Source organism: Myxocyprinus asiaticus, chromosome 4, assembly GCF_019703515.2.
Source record: "Myxocyprinus asiaticus isolate MX2 ecotype Aquarium Trade chromosome 4, UBuf_Myxa_2, whole genome shotgun sequence".
NCBI lineage: Eukaryota > Metazoa > Chordata > Actinopteri > Cypriniformes > Catostomidae > Myxocyprinus > Myxocyprinus asiaticus.
Genome location: NC_059347.1, coordinates 46221989 through 46238686, shown reverse-complemented (window position 1 = coordinate 46238686; position 16698 = coordinate 46221989). Strand labels below are relative to the sequence as shown.

The window sequence follows — 16698 nt, the reverse complement described above, 5'->3', positions numbered from 1 at the left end:
TTAAATATTGAGTCTTACAGATTACTTTTATGCTGCCTTTATGTTTATTTATTTATTTATTTTGGGTGAACTATCTCTTTAAGAATATTAAAAAAACTCTGGTTATTTTTACTATCACTTCATCTCCTGCTCTTATCTGCCTGCCTCTTGGGCTGATAGAAAGGGGGGGGGGGGTAGTTAGAGAGAGAGATCTTTTTTATTTTTTTTATATCAACGTTGCTCTATGAATGTAATTGGGGTTTAATGCAGCTTTATTTATGTTATATGGAATTAATATCAATTTGCACCATATTTTCAGAGCAAAGGAGTTTTTTTTTTTATTATTATAGCATATTGAAGAGAACGTATGAACATTATACAAGCGGACTGTTTACTGTGATGTTAACCACTTCCACACCAGTTGTCTTTGCTTAATGAGGCTATGTTTATAACGAGGTCTGCAAACACTTTGTTATAAACTCACTCATCCAAGAGCACAATGGAAAAACATCAAACTGACCTTTCCTCCCTCAGAACATCTTGTTCTAAATTCAGCAGTGTAAGTTTTTGTTTGTTTGTTTGTTTTTTGACTGTGAACCCAAACAAAATGTAGCCTATATAAAGCTTAACTGTAACTTAGCTACTTGAATACTTTCCTACTTTGGGCTTCTGCTAAGAACATTCATAGAAATAGAAACAGAAACATCAGTTTGTGGTCGTGTTTATTACAGAAGTGGGCGGGTTTACCGTAGCACAACTAGTGCTCTTGGAGAGTAGACGTCCCGAATCATAGCTGACCACCGGTATCAGGCCCTGCACTCAATTTATATACGCTAAATTCAAAGAGATCCTTTTAACTGACAGTGTTTTTTAAAACACTGTTCACCATCCATAGACGCCACGGATCAGCCCAGAATGCCAAACATCAAGATTTTTAGCGGCAGTTCGCATCCGGATCTGTCGCAGAAGATCGCGGACCGACTGGGACTCGAGTTGGGGAAAGTTGTCACCAAAAAATTTAGCAACCAAGAAACCTGGTGAGTTATTGACTGTCGGAATGGCAATCGAAGCTATGCTTTAACGTAATGTTTTGGCTCCGGCAAATTGTATGGTAAACACATGGTGTCCAGTTCGTCGTCGCGTAGTTTTTTCTTTTGTAGTTTTATAAATTAAAACATGCCACCTGGCGCAATACGTTTTACATAGGCAAAGGACTGCGTTTCCTAGCATGCACTTGTGGTGAGCATGTGACTCTGGGGCCCGCTAATGCTAATTTAAATGCCCCATCGGGCCTACTCTGTCACGTGAGGAGTCATGTCGCTTTTAATTATCCCCTCAGCATTGCACTAAATGCTCTATTGTCGTTATTACTATTTTATTAATACTACTAGTAGTAGTTGAAGTTGTAATAATAATGCTAGTAGTCACAGTAATAGTGCATAAAGAAATGTCCTTTTGAGGCTGAGTAAGCAGGTACACAACCATGATATCATGAGATAAAAATATCATGTAGGCTTCTGTGTCTGTTTATATATTTGACATTTAGCCCTACTTAAGTGGAAGAGGTGTGGACCTAAAAGATAAAATGTCTTGCTCTTTATCTGCTCCTGCAGTGTGAGAAATGCAGTCAGATTCTTTGCGCAACAGTTTCAGTTTGCTTTGTTAGTGGTTTTCTTTCTGTTAACAGTTCAATCTTTGGCGCCCATGTCAAAGATCATCTCAAATCAAATACTGCCCTTTGATCACGCAGATGAATATAGATTTATTGCATGTTATCTTTAGTGAATGTTGCTCAACCATATCCTTGTTTCTCTCTCTCTCTGTGTGTGTGTGTATATATATATATATATATATATATATATATATATAGTGTAGAGATTGGAGAAAGTGTGCGTGGGGAAGATGTCTATATTGTCCAGAGTGGCTGTGGGGAGATCAACGACAATCTCATGGAGCTGCTGATCATGATCAATGCATGTAAGATCGCGTCAGCGTCCAGAGTCACAGCGGTCATTCCCTGCTTCCCCTACGCTCGGCAGGACAAGAAGGACAAGGTGGGGGTGAGGGGAACAGCTTGCTTACTATTAACATGCACACAGACTTAATTATACATTAACAGCACCACTGTTTCTGGATCCATGTGGGCTACATGTCTGTAAGTCTGTCTTCTGTACCCTCAGTGTCAGTCTCTTGTTCCCCCTCTCTAGTTCTCGGCAACTTAAGTTACAGGCATGGCGAAATATGCATGATCCCTCTAATTTTCTGTTGATCTGTTAAAGGGATAGTTCACCCAAAAATCTAATTATCTCATTATTTACTCACCCTCATGCCATCCCAGATGTTTATGACTTTGTTTCTTTTGCTGAACACAAACAAAGATTTTTAGAAGAATATCTCAGCTCTGTAGGTCTGTACAGTGCAAGTGAATGGTGACCAATTGAAGCTACAAAAAAAAAAGACAAAGTCAGCATAAAAATAATCTATACAACAACAGTGGTTTAATCCATGTCTTCAGAAGCGATATGATAGGTGTGGATGAGAAACAGATCTAAATTTAAGTCCTTTTAACTATAAATTCTCCTCCCTGCCCAGTAGGGGGCGATATACACTAAAAATGTGTATTTTGAATGTGTGTTCTGAAAGTATATATATGTGTGTGACAATTTTCTCTGTAGAGTCGGGCTCCTATCTCAGCCAAGCTGGTCGCTAATATGCTGTCTGTGGCCGGAGCAGACCACATCATTACTATGGACCTACACGCCTCTCAAATTCAGGTATACACACATACACTTGCGCAGCCTGCAACTCCCTTCGCCTTCGAACACAAACCCTTATCTCTAATGAACACATGTTGGCAGAGAGCAGTGGCATAGCCGCACAGCCAGGCTTGAGTGAAACTGGGTGTTCTGCCTTTGGAAACTGTGCAGGAGCAGTTTTTATATTTTTTCTTCAAGGGATACTTTAAGAATCACAGTCTTCATGGTCTTTTGAGTTGATTAGTTTATCAAAAACACATGCACACCAGAATGATGTTTGTTTGTTAGTCTAAACAATGTCTCAAATCCAAAAAAAGAGAGCTTGCACACTTACTGCCCAAAAGATCTTTTTATAAGTAACCATGTGGTTAAAGTTTCGACCCACACAAGGGTCTTCTTCAGAACGATATTGCCAAGTTTGTGATGTCTATTTCAACACAGCGTCCCATGGTTCGCACAGGTGTTCGCAATTTGTTGTCAATCGCTCCACCCAAACTCATGTCCTAGAGTGGGTACATAGACAATACAAACTATAGTTTTAATAAACATGGTTAACATGTAGACATAAATTTATACACAAAAATACAACGACCATAAAATACAGAAATATATGTTTTTTCACAAACAACCATTACAGCTCACATATGGCATCACAAATATCCAACCCATGTCACATACTGATATATTTGAGAAACAAGTGGAGAAAACAAATAACAAATCTTCTCAATATCTTATAGATATGGTTTTATGTCAAACTCTTCATCACACCGAGTGTCTAGTCTTCGATGCTTGGGTATTGAGAGAGTCAGTATCTGACGTAGGGGAGGTGATATAGATCATTTATTCCTCCGGAGGGAGACTTATTGGATTTATTGTCTCTGTACATTATCTCCGGATGGTTTGAATGAAGAATTTGACATAAAACCATATCTATATTGTAATAAGATTTGTTATTTTTTTTCTCCACTTGTATCTCGAATGTACAGTATCATTATGTGACATGGGTTGGATATTTGTGATGCCATATGTGAGCTGTGATGGTTGTTTGTGGAAAAAACATATATTTCTGTATTTTATGGTCATTGTATTTTTGTGTGTAAGTTCGTCTATATATTTTTAATCATGTTTATTAAAACTATTGTTTGTGTTGTTAATGTACCTTCTCTGGGACATGAGTTTGGGTGGAGCTATTGACAACAAATTGCGAACACCTGTGCGAACCATGGGATGCTATGTTGAAATAGACATCACAAACTTTGCAATATCGTTCTGAAGAAGACTTGTGAGTCTAAATGTTAATCACATGGTTATTTATTAAAAGATCTTTTGGAGCAGTAGGTGTGTGAGCTCTCTTTTTTTGCTTTTGAGTTGATTAGGCCTTTTATACATAAACATCCAGGTTATGGACCTTCACACCCTGATTGCATTCATACATGCTCACAGATTGTCAGATTGCCCATGTTGTTTGTATTGTTAGGGGTTCTTTGACATCCCGGTTGATAACCTATATGCTGAGCCGGCAGTTCTCAAATGGATAAAAGAAAACATCAATGAATGGAAGAATTGCACCATTGTTTCTCCTGATGCTGGTGGAGCAAAGAGGTGTGTTTTCTCTCTCAAACACTTTCTCACACACTTACTGTCCTTCTCGTTCACACTTTTCATATACATTTTCATATAGTACATATGTGAAGTCTGAAATAAAACTGTTTTCAATTTTTTTTGCTTATGAGTATATGTGTTTGTAGATGTGGAGAAATATAGTTTATAATGTTTAAAATGATCAAATGATAAGACACAAGTGTGTTTTACTCTTTTAGGTGTGGAGGGTAAGGAAATGTCAGGTTTATATTGTGTGTCTATGTGCGTGTGTGTTTAACTCTGCTAACAGTGGATGGCTTTGCACATGCCACATACAGTCTTTTTTTGGGGGGTGGGATTTTCTCCCATTTTCTCCCCAATTTAGAATGCCCAATTCCCAATGCTCTATGTCCTCGTGGTGGCGTAGTGACTCGCCTCAATCCGGGTGGCGGAGGATGAATCTCAGTTGCCTCCACATCTGAGACCGTCAATCCGCGCATCTTATCATGTGGCTCGATGAGCGCGTTACCGCAGAGAGTTAGCGTGTGTGGAGGCTTCACGCCATTCTCCGTGGCATCCACGCACAACTCGCCACGCGCCCCACCAAGAGCGAGAACCACATTATAGCGACAATGAGAAGGTTAACCAAACATGACTCTACCCACCCTAGCAACCGGGCCAATTGGTTGCTTAGGAAGACTGACTGGATTCACTCAGCACACCCTGGATTCGAACTTGTGACTCCAGGTGTGGTAGTTAGCTTCTTTACTTGCTGAGTTACCCAGACCCCCCCACATACAGTCTTTTTTACAGTCTTTCTTTTCAGTACATTTAACAAAATGTACTGAAAGTTTTAGGTGTATGTGGTAGTGTGTTTGTATAGCGATAATTGTGTAATTTCATTAATCTGTTTGAGGCTTTTTAGATTTGGCTTAAAGCCTAACCATGCTCATTTCAACATGTGGCTTTTTTATGGAGACATGGACTTTTGTAGCAATTTAATATGACACTCTTTTGAATTTTGTCTTTACAGGTGAAGTGTGACAATTGCATCACAAAATGGAATTGCAAAAATGATAGTTTTCAAAATGGTTTCACGAACACTCTTCCTTTGTTTGGGCAAACAGATCATCATCCCACCACAAACTCACGCCATTGGTTGAGCCAATGTTGCTATGCCAGAATGCTCAAACGGAGCAATGCTTTGATAGTGCCACAGAGTTTATAGAAACTAACCTACGAATGACTTGCTTGCAGTCATTTCTGCATGATAAGCTGGGATGAGAGGAAGTATTTTAACATCCAACATATTACACGCTTCACCTTTAAGATGAGTTGAGCTGATGCACACTGAATATTTATACTGAAACGGTTGTGCATGGTGCCTCTCTGTGATGCGTGGATGTTATACAGAAGCCTGAATGCATTCACAGTGGTTTCAGAATGTTACATAAAGATTGTGTGTTGGTTTGTCAGAGTGACATCCATCGCTGATCGTCTGAACGTGGACTTTGCGTTGATCCATAAGGAGCGGAAGAAGGCGAATGAGGTAGATCGGATGGTGCTGGTTGGGGATGCGAAAGACAGAGTGGCCATTTTAGTGGATGACATGGCAGACACGTGTGGGACGATATGTCATGCGGCTGACAAGTGAGGGGACACACGCTATACACTGTCCCATTCATACACACCCCTCCACTACATATCTGTGATTGTCATGGTTATCTGTATTGCCTCCAGCTACACCTGTATGTGTTTTCCTGCATGTGTTCATATAATCATGTGTGTTTGCCCACTCAGACTGGTGTCTGCTGGAGCCACTAAAGTGTTCGCTATCTTGACTCATGGTATCTTCTCTGGGCCTGCCATTTCTCGGATCAACAATGCCAACTTTGAGGCCGTCGTGGTCACCAACACAATTCCACAGGAGGACAAAATCAAACACTGCAGCAAGATTCAGGTACAGAAATGTTATACTACAGTAAACATAGATTTACTTTATCATATTTTTTAATATTCATGATGTACTTTTAATGTTTTGGAGAATATTGCTATTTTTAATATACAGTTGTGCTCAAAAGTTTGCACACCCTTGGAGAATTGATAATATATGTACCATTTTTAAAGAAAACATGAGTGAGCAGGCAAAACACATTTCTTTTATTTTTTATGGGATTCATATTCAACTGTAGGTTATAACAGAATGGCACAATCATAAAACAAAACATGGCAACAAAGAAAAAAATTAAATGACCCCTGTTCAAAAGTCTGCATACCCTTAGTTCTTAATACTGTGTATTGCCCCCTTTAGCATCAATGACAGTGTGCAGTCTTTTGTAATAGTTGTCTATGAGGCCCAAATTCTTGCAGGTGGTATAGCTGCCCATTCGTCTTGGCAAAATGCCTCCAGGTCATGCAAAGCCTTTGGTCGTCTTGCATGACCCGCATGTATGAGATCTCCCCAGAGTGGCTCAATGATATTAAGGTCAGGAGACTGTGATGGCCACTCCTGGAAAGTCCAAGAGCGTCCCATGCGCAGCTTTCATGCAGAAGAATGGAAATTGTCTGCCAGTATTTTCTGATAACATGCTGCATTCATCTTGCCATCAATTTTCACAAGATTCCCCGTGCCTTTAGAGCTCACACACCCCCAAAACATCAGTGAGCCACCACCATGCTTCACAGTGGGGATGGTATTCTTTTAACTATAGGCCACTCCAAACATAGCGCTTATGGTTGTGACCGTAAAGCTCTATTTTGGTCTCGTCACTCCAAATTACAGTATGCCAGAAGCTGTGAGGCGTGTCAAGGTGTTGTCGGGCATATTGTGGCATTGGCGCAGTAAAGGCTTTTTTTTCTGGCAACTCGACCATGCAGCTCATTTTTGTTCAAGTATCGTTGTATTGTGCTCCTTGAAACAACCACACCTTCTTTTTCCAGAGCAGCCTGTATTTCTCCTGAGGTTACCTGTGGGTTTTTCTTTGTATCCCGAACAATTCTTCTGGCAGTTGTGGCTGAAATCTTTCTTGGTCTACTTGACCTTGGCTTGGTATCAAGAGATCCCCAAATTTTCCACTTCTTAATAAGTGATTGAACAGTACTGACTGGCATTTTCAAGGCTTTGGATATCTTTTTATATCCTTTTCCATCTTTATAAAGTTCTATTACCTTGTTACGCAGGTCTTTTGACAGTTCTTTTCTGCTCCCCATGGCTCAGTATCTAGCCTGCTCAGTGCATCCGCGTGAGAGCTAACAAACTCATTGACTATTTATACACAGACACTAATTGCAATTTAAAAAGCCACAGGTGTGGGAAATTAACCTTCAATTGCCATTTAAACCTGTGTGTGTCACCTTGTGTGTCTGTAACAAGGCCAAACATTCAAGAGTATGTAAACTTTTGATCAGGGCCATTTGAGTGATTTATGTTATCATTATGATTTAAAAAGGAGCCAAACAACTATGTGATGAAAAATGGCTTCATATGATCACTATCCTTAAATAAAAGATTTTCAAAATCAATGCCAAAATTTCACAATTTCTTCCAGGGTATGCAAACTTTTGAGCACAACGTATATTATATATTAATCTGCTGTAATAATATATTATATTAACTGTTATATGTTATTTTTTTAGAGAGTATATATCTAAAGATTTTTTTTTTTTTTTTTTTTTTTGCTTTTATGTTTCAGTATGTTGACTGATTAAGTTCTGTCTCTCCAGGTGATTGACATTTCTATGATCCTGGCAGAAGCAATCAGACGGACACATAATGGGGAATCTGTGTCTTACCTGTTCAGCCATGTGCCCTTATAACTCACACATGCACAGACACACACACACATATATGTTCCATCTGTTCATACACAATCACTTAATACAAACTCATGAGTCAGTGCTGGGCCTGTTAAGCTATTTGCCCTTATAAGATGCGTCTCATTTATTCTTTCACTTATTCCTGGACAGTGAAAGAAAACTCTCTGTGGCTGCATACAGCTCCACCTTTCTGCCGCATGTGTTGACTCGACATTTTTAGGATAATATTTTTCATATCTAACAGCTCTGTACTTCTTTCATTTCCATCTACTACACTCAGCTCAGAGGATTTTGCCCCTTGTCACACCAGGTTGTATGTTATTTGCATGTTAGACCTATGGTTCGACGTACAGAGTTTCTTGAATGTTGCAGTGTGTTATGTCTGCCTCAGAAATGTATTTAACACTAACAGTTTAAAAAAAGAAAAGAAAAAAGCAACAATAACTGCTGAATTGTTCCTACAATACTGGAATTTTGGCATTTTTAGCTCAGAAGTTTACCGTGTAAAGGTACGATGTTTTTATTTTTGGTATTGAGTTCTGTTACAGTATCTTATTGCTAAACTGTGGATAGCCACTAGGTTACTGCAGTGATTGCTGGAAATGGGTTACACCCCTTTAGAATGCTATTGCCTTGGCAGCTGGAATATTTGGATATACAGTACTTGGGATACTCTGGTACTTTTTTTCTTCTCTCAGGTTTCAGTTTTAGGTAATATTTTTTTGTCGCTTGAATAGTTCTCATCTCTTCAGGGTCTTTTGAAATGGTGAAAGCCAAATGCTCAGTGGAAAATTAGGTCATACTTTTTATTTTATGTTTTTCTTTATAAGATGTGATGTAATGTTTATGTTTAAAATCCAGCAGCGTTTTTGACTGCTTGAGGAGAGATCTGCTCTGAAGTGCCCATTATTTTTGACTGAACACACACAAGTACTGTTGGCTATTGTGGAATGGCCTTGATCAATTAATTATTTGCAGCCTGCTCCATTTTGAGTCACTTTGTCCAAGACAGACATTTTTAATTGTTTGCACTGAAGTAAAAAGGAAAGCATTTTGATGATTGCTTAGTATACTGTAGTACATAAAACTCATAATGTGTTTCTGAGTCAAAGTGACTCAAACAGATGGAGCATGTCACATATCTTGCATATCTGTGTGTCAGTGTGTTTAGTCTTGAGGATGTTTCTTATCCATGCTACTTTGGCAATATCAGTATATCAAAAACTACAAGTCTGAAAGCTTTCACTGGAACAGTCTCACCTGTCTGAGTTAGGTGAGATGACAAGACTTAATTTCATAGGTCAATGCTGTTTGCCTTAACAAATGAAAAAATCTGACAATTGTATTGCATTGGAAGCAGAATGTAGAGTAAAGCTTTTCAGATAAAAACTGCACATTTCTCTTTTTGTCTTAATTTCCACCCATTCAAAAAATTTATTATTATTATTATTATTATTAATTTACTTAATAGTTCTTACTTGCACAATGTCGTTTTTGGTATATTGTTCGTATAGGAAGACGTTTATGTTAATTTAACTAATTATTGCCTTTCGTAATTTGTGATGGTTACGACAAAATAACTTAATAAAGCAGGCACAGAATATTTTATAACAGTTTCAGTATGTTAGTCCAGAGTATTTATAGAATCTCATCCATAGTGTGAAAAGCGCCCTAGGAGTACACTAAAATAAAAAAGTTAACGAACTAAAATGCCACAATCTTTATTCTTGGAAATGTTTTGGTTAAAGTAATGACGATTATCTCTGCTCCCACTAGGTGGCGCAACTTCCCTTTTTTTTTTTTTTTTTTTTTTTTTTTTTAAGCGTGAAAGGTTCGACAACACAAATGACTCAATGCAAAATAACTGTTTTATTATTATTATTATTTAATGTTTTTCATTTTACCTTTTTTTTTTCGATCTAGACGTATAAAAACTTGTAGCTGACCTTAACGTTATTTTAACGTTATGTTACAGCATCGTGAGATTGACTTAATTAGCCTATATGCTATCTAGCCTACCTAATACAGAAATCCGAAACTTTGTCAATATATGCAAAACACATGAAATATGATTTTCATTTATATTAAAAGGTCACATACTTATATGAGACATATTTGTCAAAACCCTACAAAAATGGGCATTTTCATGTATGTAATTTATATTTTCCCAGATTCTAGTGGGATTTGAATATGTACATATATGCTCAAATGTACACCGATCAGCCACAACATTAAAACCACCTGCCTAATATCGTGTTGGTCCCCCCTCGTGCCGCCAAAATAGCACCAACCCTCATCTCAGAATAGCATTCTGAGATTATATTCTTCTCATCACAATTGTACAGAGCAGTTATCTGAGTTACCCTACACTGTAAAAAATTGCTGTAAATTTACGGCCAAATTCCTACAGCAATCTACTGTGATTCTTAAATACATTAGTTTGCTGTTAAAAATTTTGCATTCTGGGAGATCAAGAGCAGGCTCACTGTGAAGTGACTAGTTTACGGTAAATACAGGTGCATCTCAATAAATTAGAATGTCGTGGAAAAGGTCATTTATTTCAGTAATACAACTCAAATTGTGAAACTCGTGTATTAAATAAATTCAATGCACACAGACTGAAGTAGTTTAAGTCTTTGGTTCTTTTAATTGTGATGATTTTGGCTCACATTTAACAAAAACCCACCAATTCACTATCTCAAAAAATTAGAATACATCATAAGAAAAAGTAAAAAAACATTTTTAGTGAATTGTTGGCCTTCTGGAAAGTATGTTCATTTACTGTATATGTACTCAATACTTGGTAGGGGCTCCTTTTGCTTTAATTACTGCCTCAATTCGGCATGGCATGGAGGTGATCAGTTTGTGGCACTGCTGAGGTGGTATGGAAGCCCAGGTTTCTTTGACAGTGGCCTTCAGCTCATCTGCATTTTTTGGTCTCTTGTTTCTCATTTTCCTCTTGACAATACCCCATAGATTCTCTATGGGGTTCAGGTCTGGTGAGTTTGCTGGCCAGTCAAGCACACCAACACCATGGTCATTTAACCAACTTTTGGTGCTTTTGGCAGTGTGGTCAGGTGCCAAATCCTGCTGGAAAATGAAATCAGTATCTTTAAAAAGCTGGTCAGCAGAAGGAAAAATTTCTTGGTAAACGGGTGCAGTGACTTTGGTTTTCAAAAAACACAAATGGACCAACACCAGCAGATGACATTGCACCCCAAATCATCACAGACTGTGGAAACTTAACACTGGACTTCAAGCAACTTGGGCTATGAGCTTCTCCACCCTTCCTCCAGACTCTAGGACCTTGGTTTCCAAATGAAATACAAAACTTGCTCTCATGTGAAAAGAGGACTTTGGACCACTGGGCAACAGTCCAGTTCTTCTTCTCCTTAGCCCAGGTAAGACGCCTCTGACGTTGTCTGTGGTTCAGGAGTGGCTTAACAAGAGGAATACGACAACTGTAGCCAAATTTCTTGACACGTCTGTGTGTGGTGGCTCTTGATGCCTTGACCCCAGCCTCAGTCCATTCCTTGTGAAGTTCACCCAAATTCTTGAATCGATTTTGCTTGACAATCATAAGGCTGCGGTTCTCTCGGTTGGTTGTGCATCTTTTTCTTCCACACTTTTTCCTTCCACTCAACTTTCTGTTAACATGCTTGGATACAGCACTCTGTGAACAGCCAGCTTCTTTGGCAATGAATGTTTGTGGCTTACCCTCCTTGTGAAGGGTGTCAATGATTGTCTTCTGGACAACTGTCAGATCAGCAGTCTTCCCCATGATTGCGTAGCCTAGTGAACCAAACTGAGAGACCATTTTGAAGGCTCAGGAAAACTTTGCAGGTGTTTTGAGTTGATTAGCTGATTGGCATGTCACCATATTCTAATTTTTTGAGATAGTGAATTGGTGGGTTTTTGTTAAATGTGAGCCAAAATCATCACAATTAAAAGAACCAAAGACTTAAACTACTTCAGTCTGTGTGCACTGAATTTATTTAATACACGAGTTTCACAATTTGAGTTGAATTACTGAAATAAATGAACTTTTCCACGACATTCTAATTTATTGAGATGCACCTGTAGCTGTTCTATGCAAGGCTTTAGGGGAAAATTTACATTTAAAATCATGATATCATCTTGGTGAAAGCTATAATGACATTTTGAAACGTATATTTTAACCACTTATTGCGCTTGAATAAGTATGTATGCTTTGTCAATGCATTGGGGCTACAAAAAAAAAAAAAATACAAAAAAATGCATACAAAAGTTTTTATTCAGACTTAATAGAAATCTTAGCTTAATTAGTGTTGTTGTTTTGTTTGAAGTCACCATTATGGTGATTAGTGTTCTCTTGAGCTGGCACCTTGGACCTTTTTTATTATTATATTATGTTCTTCCAGCCAGTCAATTTATGTTTAAGTAAAACACAAGTTGTTGCACTGTGCTACTTGGAAGACAAAACCTAAGGTCAGACTGAATATCTGATCCTACCTTGCAAATGGCACTATATGTGGCAATAGTGATGCATTACACATAAAAACATAAAAGCAAAAACAGTAAAGGATATTTCAGCAAAATGATATAAGCAATTTGAGTGTTTGATGAACTTACAGCATAACTCGAGTTGTTATCAAGACACACAGAGATCAGCTCTCGCCATACAAGTCTAACAATGGTGACAATTAACAAACATATGTAAAAAAGTAAAAGCTGAACATTAAAATACAAGTAACTAAGACTACAACAAAAACAACCTCAAACTAAACCAGTAAATAATAATTTCTTCATGCCGCAGTGCACGCTGGGAACATAGCTGATAATTTCAACAACAGTAGATGGTATGTAATTTGACAGCTATATGCTGTTAAATTACAGTTGTATACTATAGCTGTAAAAACAGTATCTAGCTGTTCATTTCAGCAACAGTAAGACACCGTTCATTTTACAGTAACATGCTGGCAACCCTGCTGCCAGTTCTTTACTGTTTTTTGACAAAAAAAATCTTTAACAGTGTAGACTTTGTCAGTTTGAACCAGTCTGGCCATTCTCTGTTGACCTCTCTCATCTCGCAAAACTGCCGCTCACTGGATGTTTTTGGTTTTTGGCACCATTCTGAGTAAATTCTAGAGACTGTTGTGTGTGAAAATCCCAGCAGATCAGCAGTTACAGAAATACTCAAACCAGCCTGTCCAGCACAAACAATCATCCATGCGATTATCTTATCATCCAATCGTGTAGCGGCAGTGCATAAAATCACGCAGATACAGGTCAGGAGCTTCAGTTAATGTTCACATCAACCATCAGAATGGGGAAAACATTTTGGTGATAGTGATTTCGACCATGGCATGATTGTTGGTGCCAGACAGGCTGGTTTGAGTATATTACTATTATTACTATTGTTTTATTACTAATAGGCTATTATTATTCACATTATATCATTGAAGTAATCGAGAGGAAACCTGCTTTGAACAAAACAGTTGCACATCTTAATTTATTTTTTGTTTAAGTCACATTAAATCAGGGCTACTCAACTTCAGAAAGGTTGGGGCCACAAAGCTGGATCCCTACGCTTGGGGGCCTCACTCTTAAATTTTATGATTATATATATATATATATATATATATATATATATATATATATATATATATAAGCAAACATTTTTATAGTAAGAATGTTGGAATGTTAGTTAATGGGATAGTTCACCTAAAAATGAAAATGCACTCATCATTTACTCACCTTCATGCCATCCCAGATGTTTATAACTTTTTTCTTCTGCTGAAGACAAGTGATGGTTATTTAGAAAAAAAAAATATCTCAGCTCAGATCAATATTTAAGTCGTTGGCTTTTTTACTATAAATCTCCACTTTCACTCTCAGATGTGAAAGTGAAACTAAAAAGTGACCATATGTGACTGCAGATATGAAAGTGAAAGTGGAGATTTATAGTACAAAAGGACTTAAATATTGATCTGTTTCTCACCCACACCTATCATATTACTTCTAAAGACATAGATTTAACCACTTATTTGCTACCTTTATGTGCTTTTTGGAGCTTCAAAGTTCTGGACACTATTCACTTGCATTGTTTGGACCAACAGAGCTGAGATTTTCTTCAAAAAATCTTCATTTGTGTTCTGCAGAAGAAAGAAAGTCACAGACATCTGGGATGGCATGAGGGTGAGTAAATAGAGTATTTTTACTTTTGGGTCAATTTAGTAATTATTTTAAGCATAAGGGGTGTAACAGTTCGATTTTCTAATATAGATCAGTTCTGCTGTCACTGTGATTGTCAACTAACAAGCATCATGAGTGTTTAGCATTACCAGAGATGTGTTCAAAAACAATAGCGACATATCCAAATTTAGCACCAAAAGTCCTTCAGTGAAGTCATAAAGATTTGTTATACTCCCCCCCCCCCAAATACTGTCGTCATGACGAGTACATATTGTATCTCTGATGAGCGATTCAAGAGATTAAGTTAAATTGCGAGCGCGCATATTTGATTGACAGACCGCATGTCATACTGTGCATAAACGCGCGCACAGACCGACCGCTCTCATCAGCCATGCTCAGATATTATTTGTTGTTTTTTATTTATTTGTAACATGAATACCCTCTCTAATGTGATTCAGCAATGTAGAAAACTAGCGTAAATCCTCATGAAAATGGACACCTCACAATGAATACAGATTTGATATGCTGCTTATAAATATATTTCTGATGATGATATAACGCGGGCCGCAAAAGATCGTGTGTCGAGTAGCGCTGCATTAAAAAGATCCTTATCCGAGCACCGGTGAGCGTCTTGAATTCAGCGTTAACCTCGCGCTCTCTCCGTGGTGTCCTGTCCTTATCTCGACACGCGATTGCGGGATTACCGGCTTATCTTAACGAGCAATGTTCCCAAGGTTCCGTAGTGCAAGCTATCCCGTTATCATCACTAGTCTATTTATGGAAGCCTGTTTTGAAGTAATGTGCAGTAGTGTATATGAGTGACAAAGAACGAACGTATGAACATGTGGTTTAAGCTCGTAGATCAAATGGTATTTCCAAAGTTATTATTCCTGTCATAGAGGAATAGTAACGATCTTACGAAACAAATACATACGGACTCGCAACGAGAGAAGAGAGAGATGCGCTCGCCTAGTTTCCTCCTTTCGACCTTGTCAACTTTTAACTCCGCGCGCACACAGTGATGCTGATTGACAAGCGCAGATTATATACCGAACAATTTAGAGACTGAGTGTAAATTCTGCACCAGTTAGGTGAGTGGCTATCGTTCCTTTTTTCTCATTATATTTTTTGGATATAGCCTGTATTTAGTAAGCACTTATAATTAACAAGCACATTTTTACGGAGGAGAGAAGGTGTTCGCGCAGTTTTTGTCGTCGTGTGTTTATTTCAATGTGCGTGTTTGGACATGGCGTGTCATGAGTGTGTGAATGAAGAAAGGTGTGAAGACAGAAGGCAGAAACTGAGAATGGATGGAGGGAGAAAAGAGAGACACGGCAGAAAGGGGACTGAGGACAAGATCTGAAAAAAGGGTCAGAGAGGAGGGAAAATTGACCAGAGAATATCGGATAATTATGACGAAATGAAAACGTTCTGAACTCTGTTACAGAGATTGTGTCTGTGTTCAAGGATTATTTAAATTTATTTCAGAGGGACCGATTTTTAAATAACGTTTAACCTTTCGGAATTTATGTGCACAACGAAAACCACCGAAATGCTCCTCATACAATGAAGTAAGAGATTATTTAATACTACTACTACTACTACTACTACTACTAATAATAATAATAATAATAATAATAATTAATGTAGGCCTATGCCTAAATGTGTTTAAAGAGGAATTAAAAATAAACTGAATGTAACTCACTAGATTATGTTGGACAAATTAGACTTTTCGATATATATAAGCCTACAAATCGATATTTTCAGCCAGTCTGCCTATTGATCTTTTTATAAACGTTTTACACCGATATTGGAGCTTTTCAATCAAAGCGCTCATTTCATCAAGGGAAAATAATGATTCTAAATGGTCCACAATGCACATTAGAGTGTATGTGTGCGTGCATTCTTGTTGTTAATGTTAATTATTTTAAAGCCTATTCGTTTCTGTTTTACAAGGACAGCCCATTTTTTCACCTGATGAAAAATGTTCTGCCGTTTTCCATTGCTCTCATCTTTTAGTTCACCGTTATAGATACTCGGACGGAGTTATGGCGAATTTAGAGTTCGGATCTATACAGTCCTGTTCTGGCGGCGATTCACCAGCGATGGATTTTGAAAAGGATAAAGAATCCGGACATCACAGACGGAGCAGAACCGGGTCACCACTGCAAACTCAGCTCTCTCAACAGGTCAGCCATGATTGTGCACGTGTATGCAAGACAAAAAATATTGGGAGAATCATCAGATTTAAAAAAAAAACATTTTTTTAAATTAAAAAAATTGATTTAAATCACGATTGAATATGAATATTATTATTATTAGTAGTAGTAGTAGTAGTATGGTTACTGTTACTGTATTTATTACTTTTAATTGCACTATAGCCTACTCCTCC

At 37.9% G+C, this 16698-nt stretch overlaps 2 protein-coding genes across 4 annotated transcripts in view; both read left to right on the top strand.

Moving 5' to 3' along the window:
* Window positions 1-715: 715 nt before the first annotated feature.
* LOC127432982 (ribose-phosphate pyrophosphokinase 1-like) lies at window positions 716-9524 on the top strand. 2 transcript variants are annotated; one of them, XM_051684556.1, is made up of 7 exons: window positions 716-1016; window positions 1850-2033; window positions 2655-2753; window positions 4213-4337; window positions 5793-5966; window positions 6117-6276; window positions 8040-9524. In XM_051684556.1, the coding sequence occupies exons 1-7, from the start codon at window positions 895-897 to the stop codon at window positions 8130-8132; spliced, it is 957 nt and encodes a 318-aa protein (XP_051540516.1). In that variant the 5' UTR covers window positions 716-894; the 3' UTR covers window positions 8133-9524. The 2 variants fall into 2 exon arrangements, with proteins under 2 accessions (XP_051540516.1, XP_051540506.1); XM_051684546.1 differs by having other exon boundaries at window positions 718-1016; window positions 1850-2039.
* A 4766-nt stretch (window positions 9525-14290) lies between these two features.
* LOC127432957 (T-box transcription factor TBX5-like) overlaps window positions 14291-16698 on the top strand; it is a 37220-nt gene continuing 34812 nt past the window's right edge. The window contains exons 1-2 of one of the 2 annotated variants that reach the window (XM_051684504.1): window positions 14291-14309; window positions 16326-16495. In XM_051684504.1, the coding sequence (XP_051540464.1) occupies window positions 16355-16495 (141 nt within the window). In that variant the 5' untranslated portion in view covers window positions 14291-14309; window positions 16326-16354. Of the gene's footprint in view, window positions 14310-15006; window positions 16496-16698 lie in introns of those variants that run through there. The other variant, XM_051684512.1, reaches the window with a different exon arrangement.

Coding starts and splice junctions, on each gene's coding strand:
- LOC127432982 (XM_051684546.1), top strand. CDS start 895: ATGCCAAACATCAAGATTTTTAGCGGCAGTTCGCATCCGGATCTGTCG. Junction 2,754..4,212: donor TACACGCCTCTCAAATTCAG/GTATACACACAT, acceptor TTGTATTGTTAG/GGGTTCTTTGACATCCCGGT. Junction 4,338..5,792: donor GATGCTGGTGGAGCAAAGAG/GTGTGTTTTCTC, acceptor TTGGTTTGTCAG/AGTGACATCCATCGCTGATC.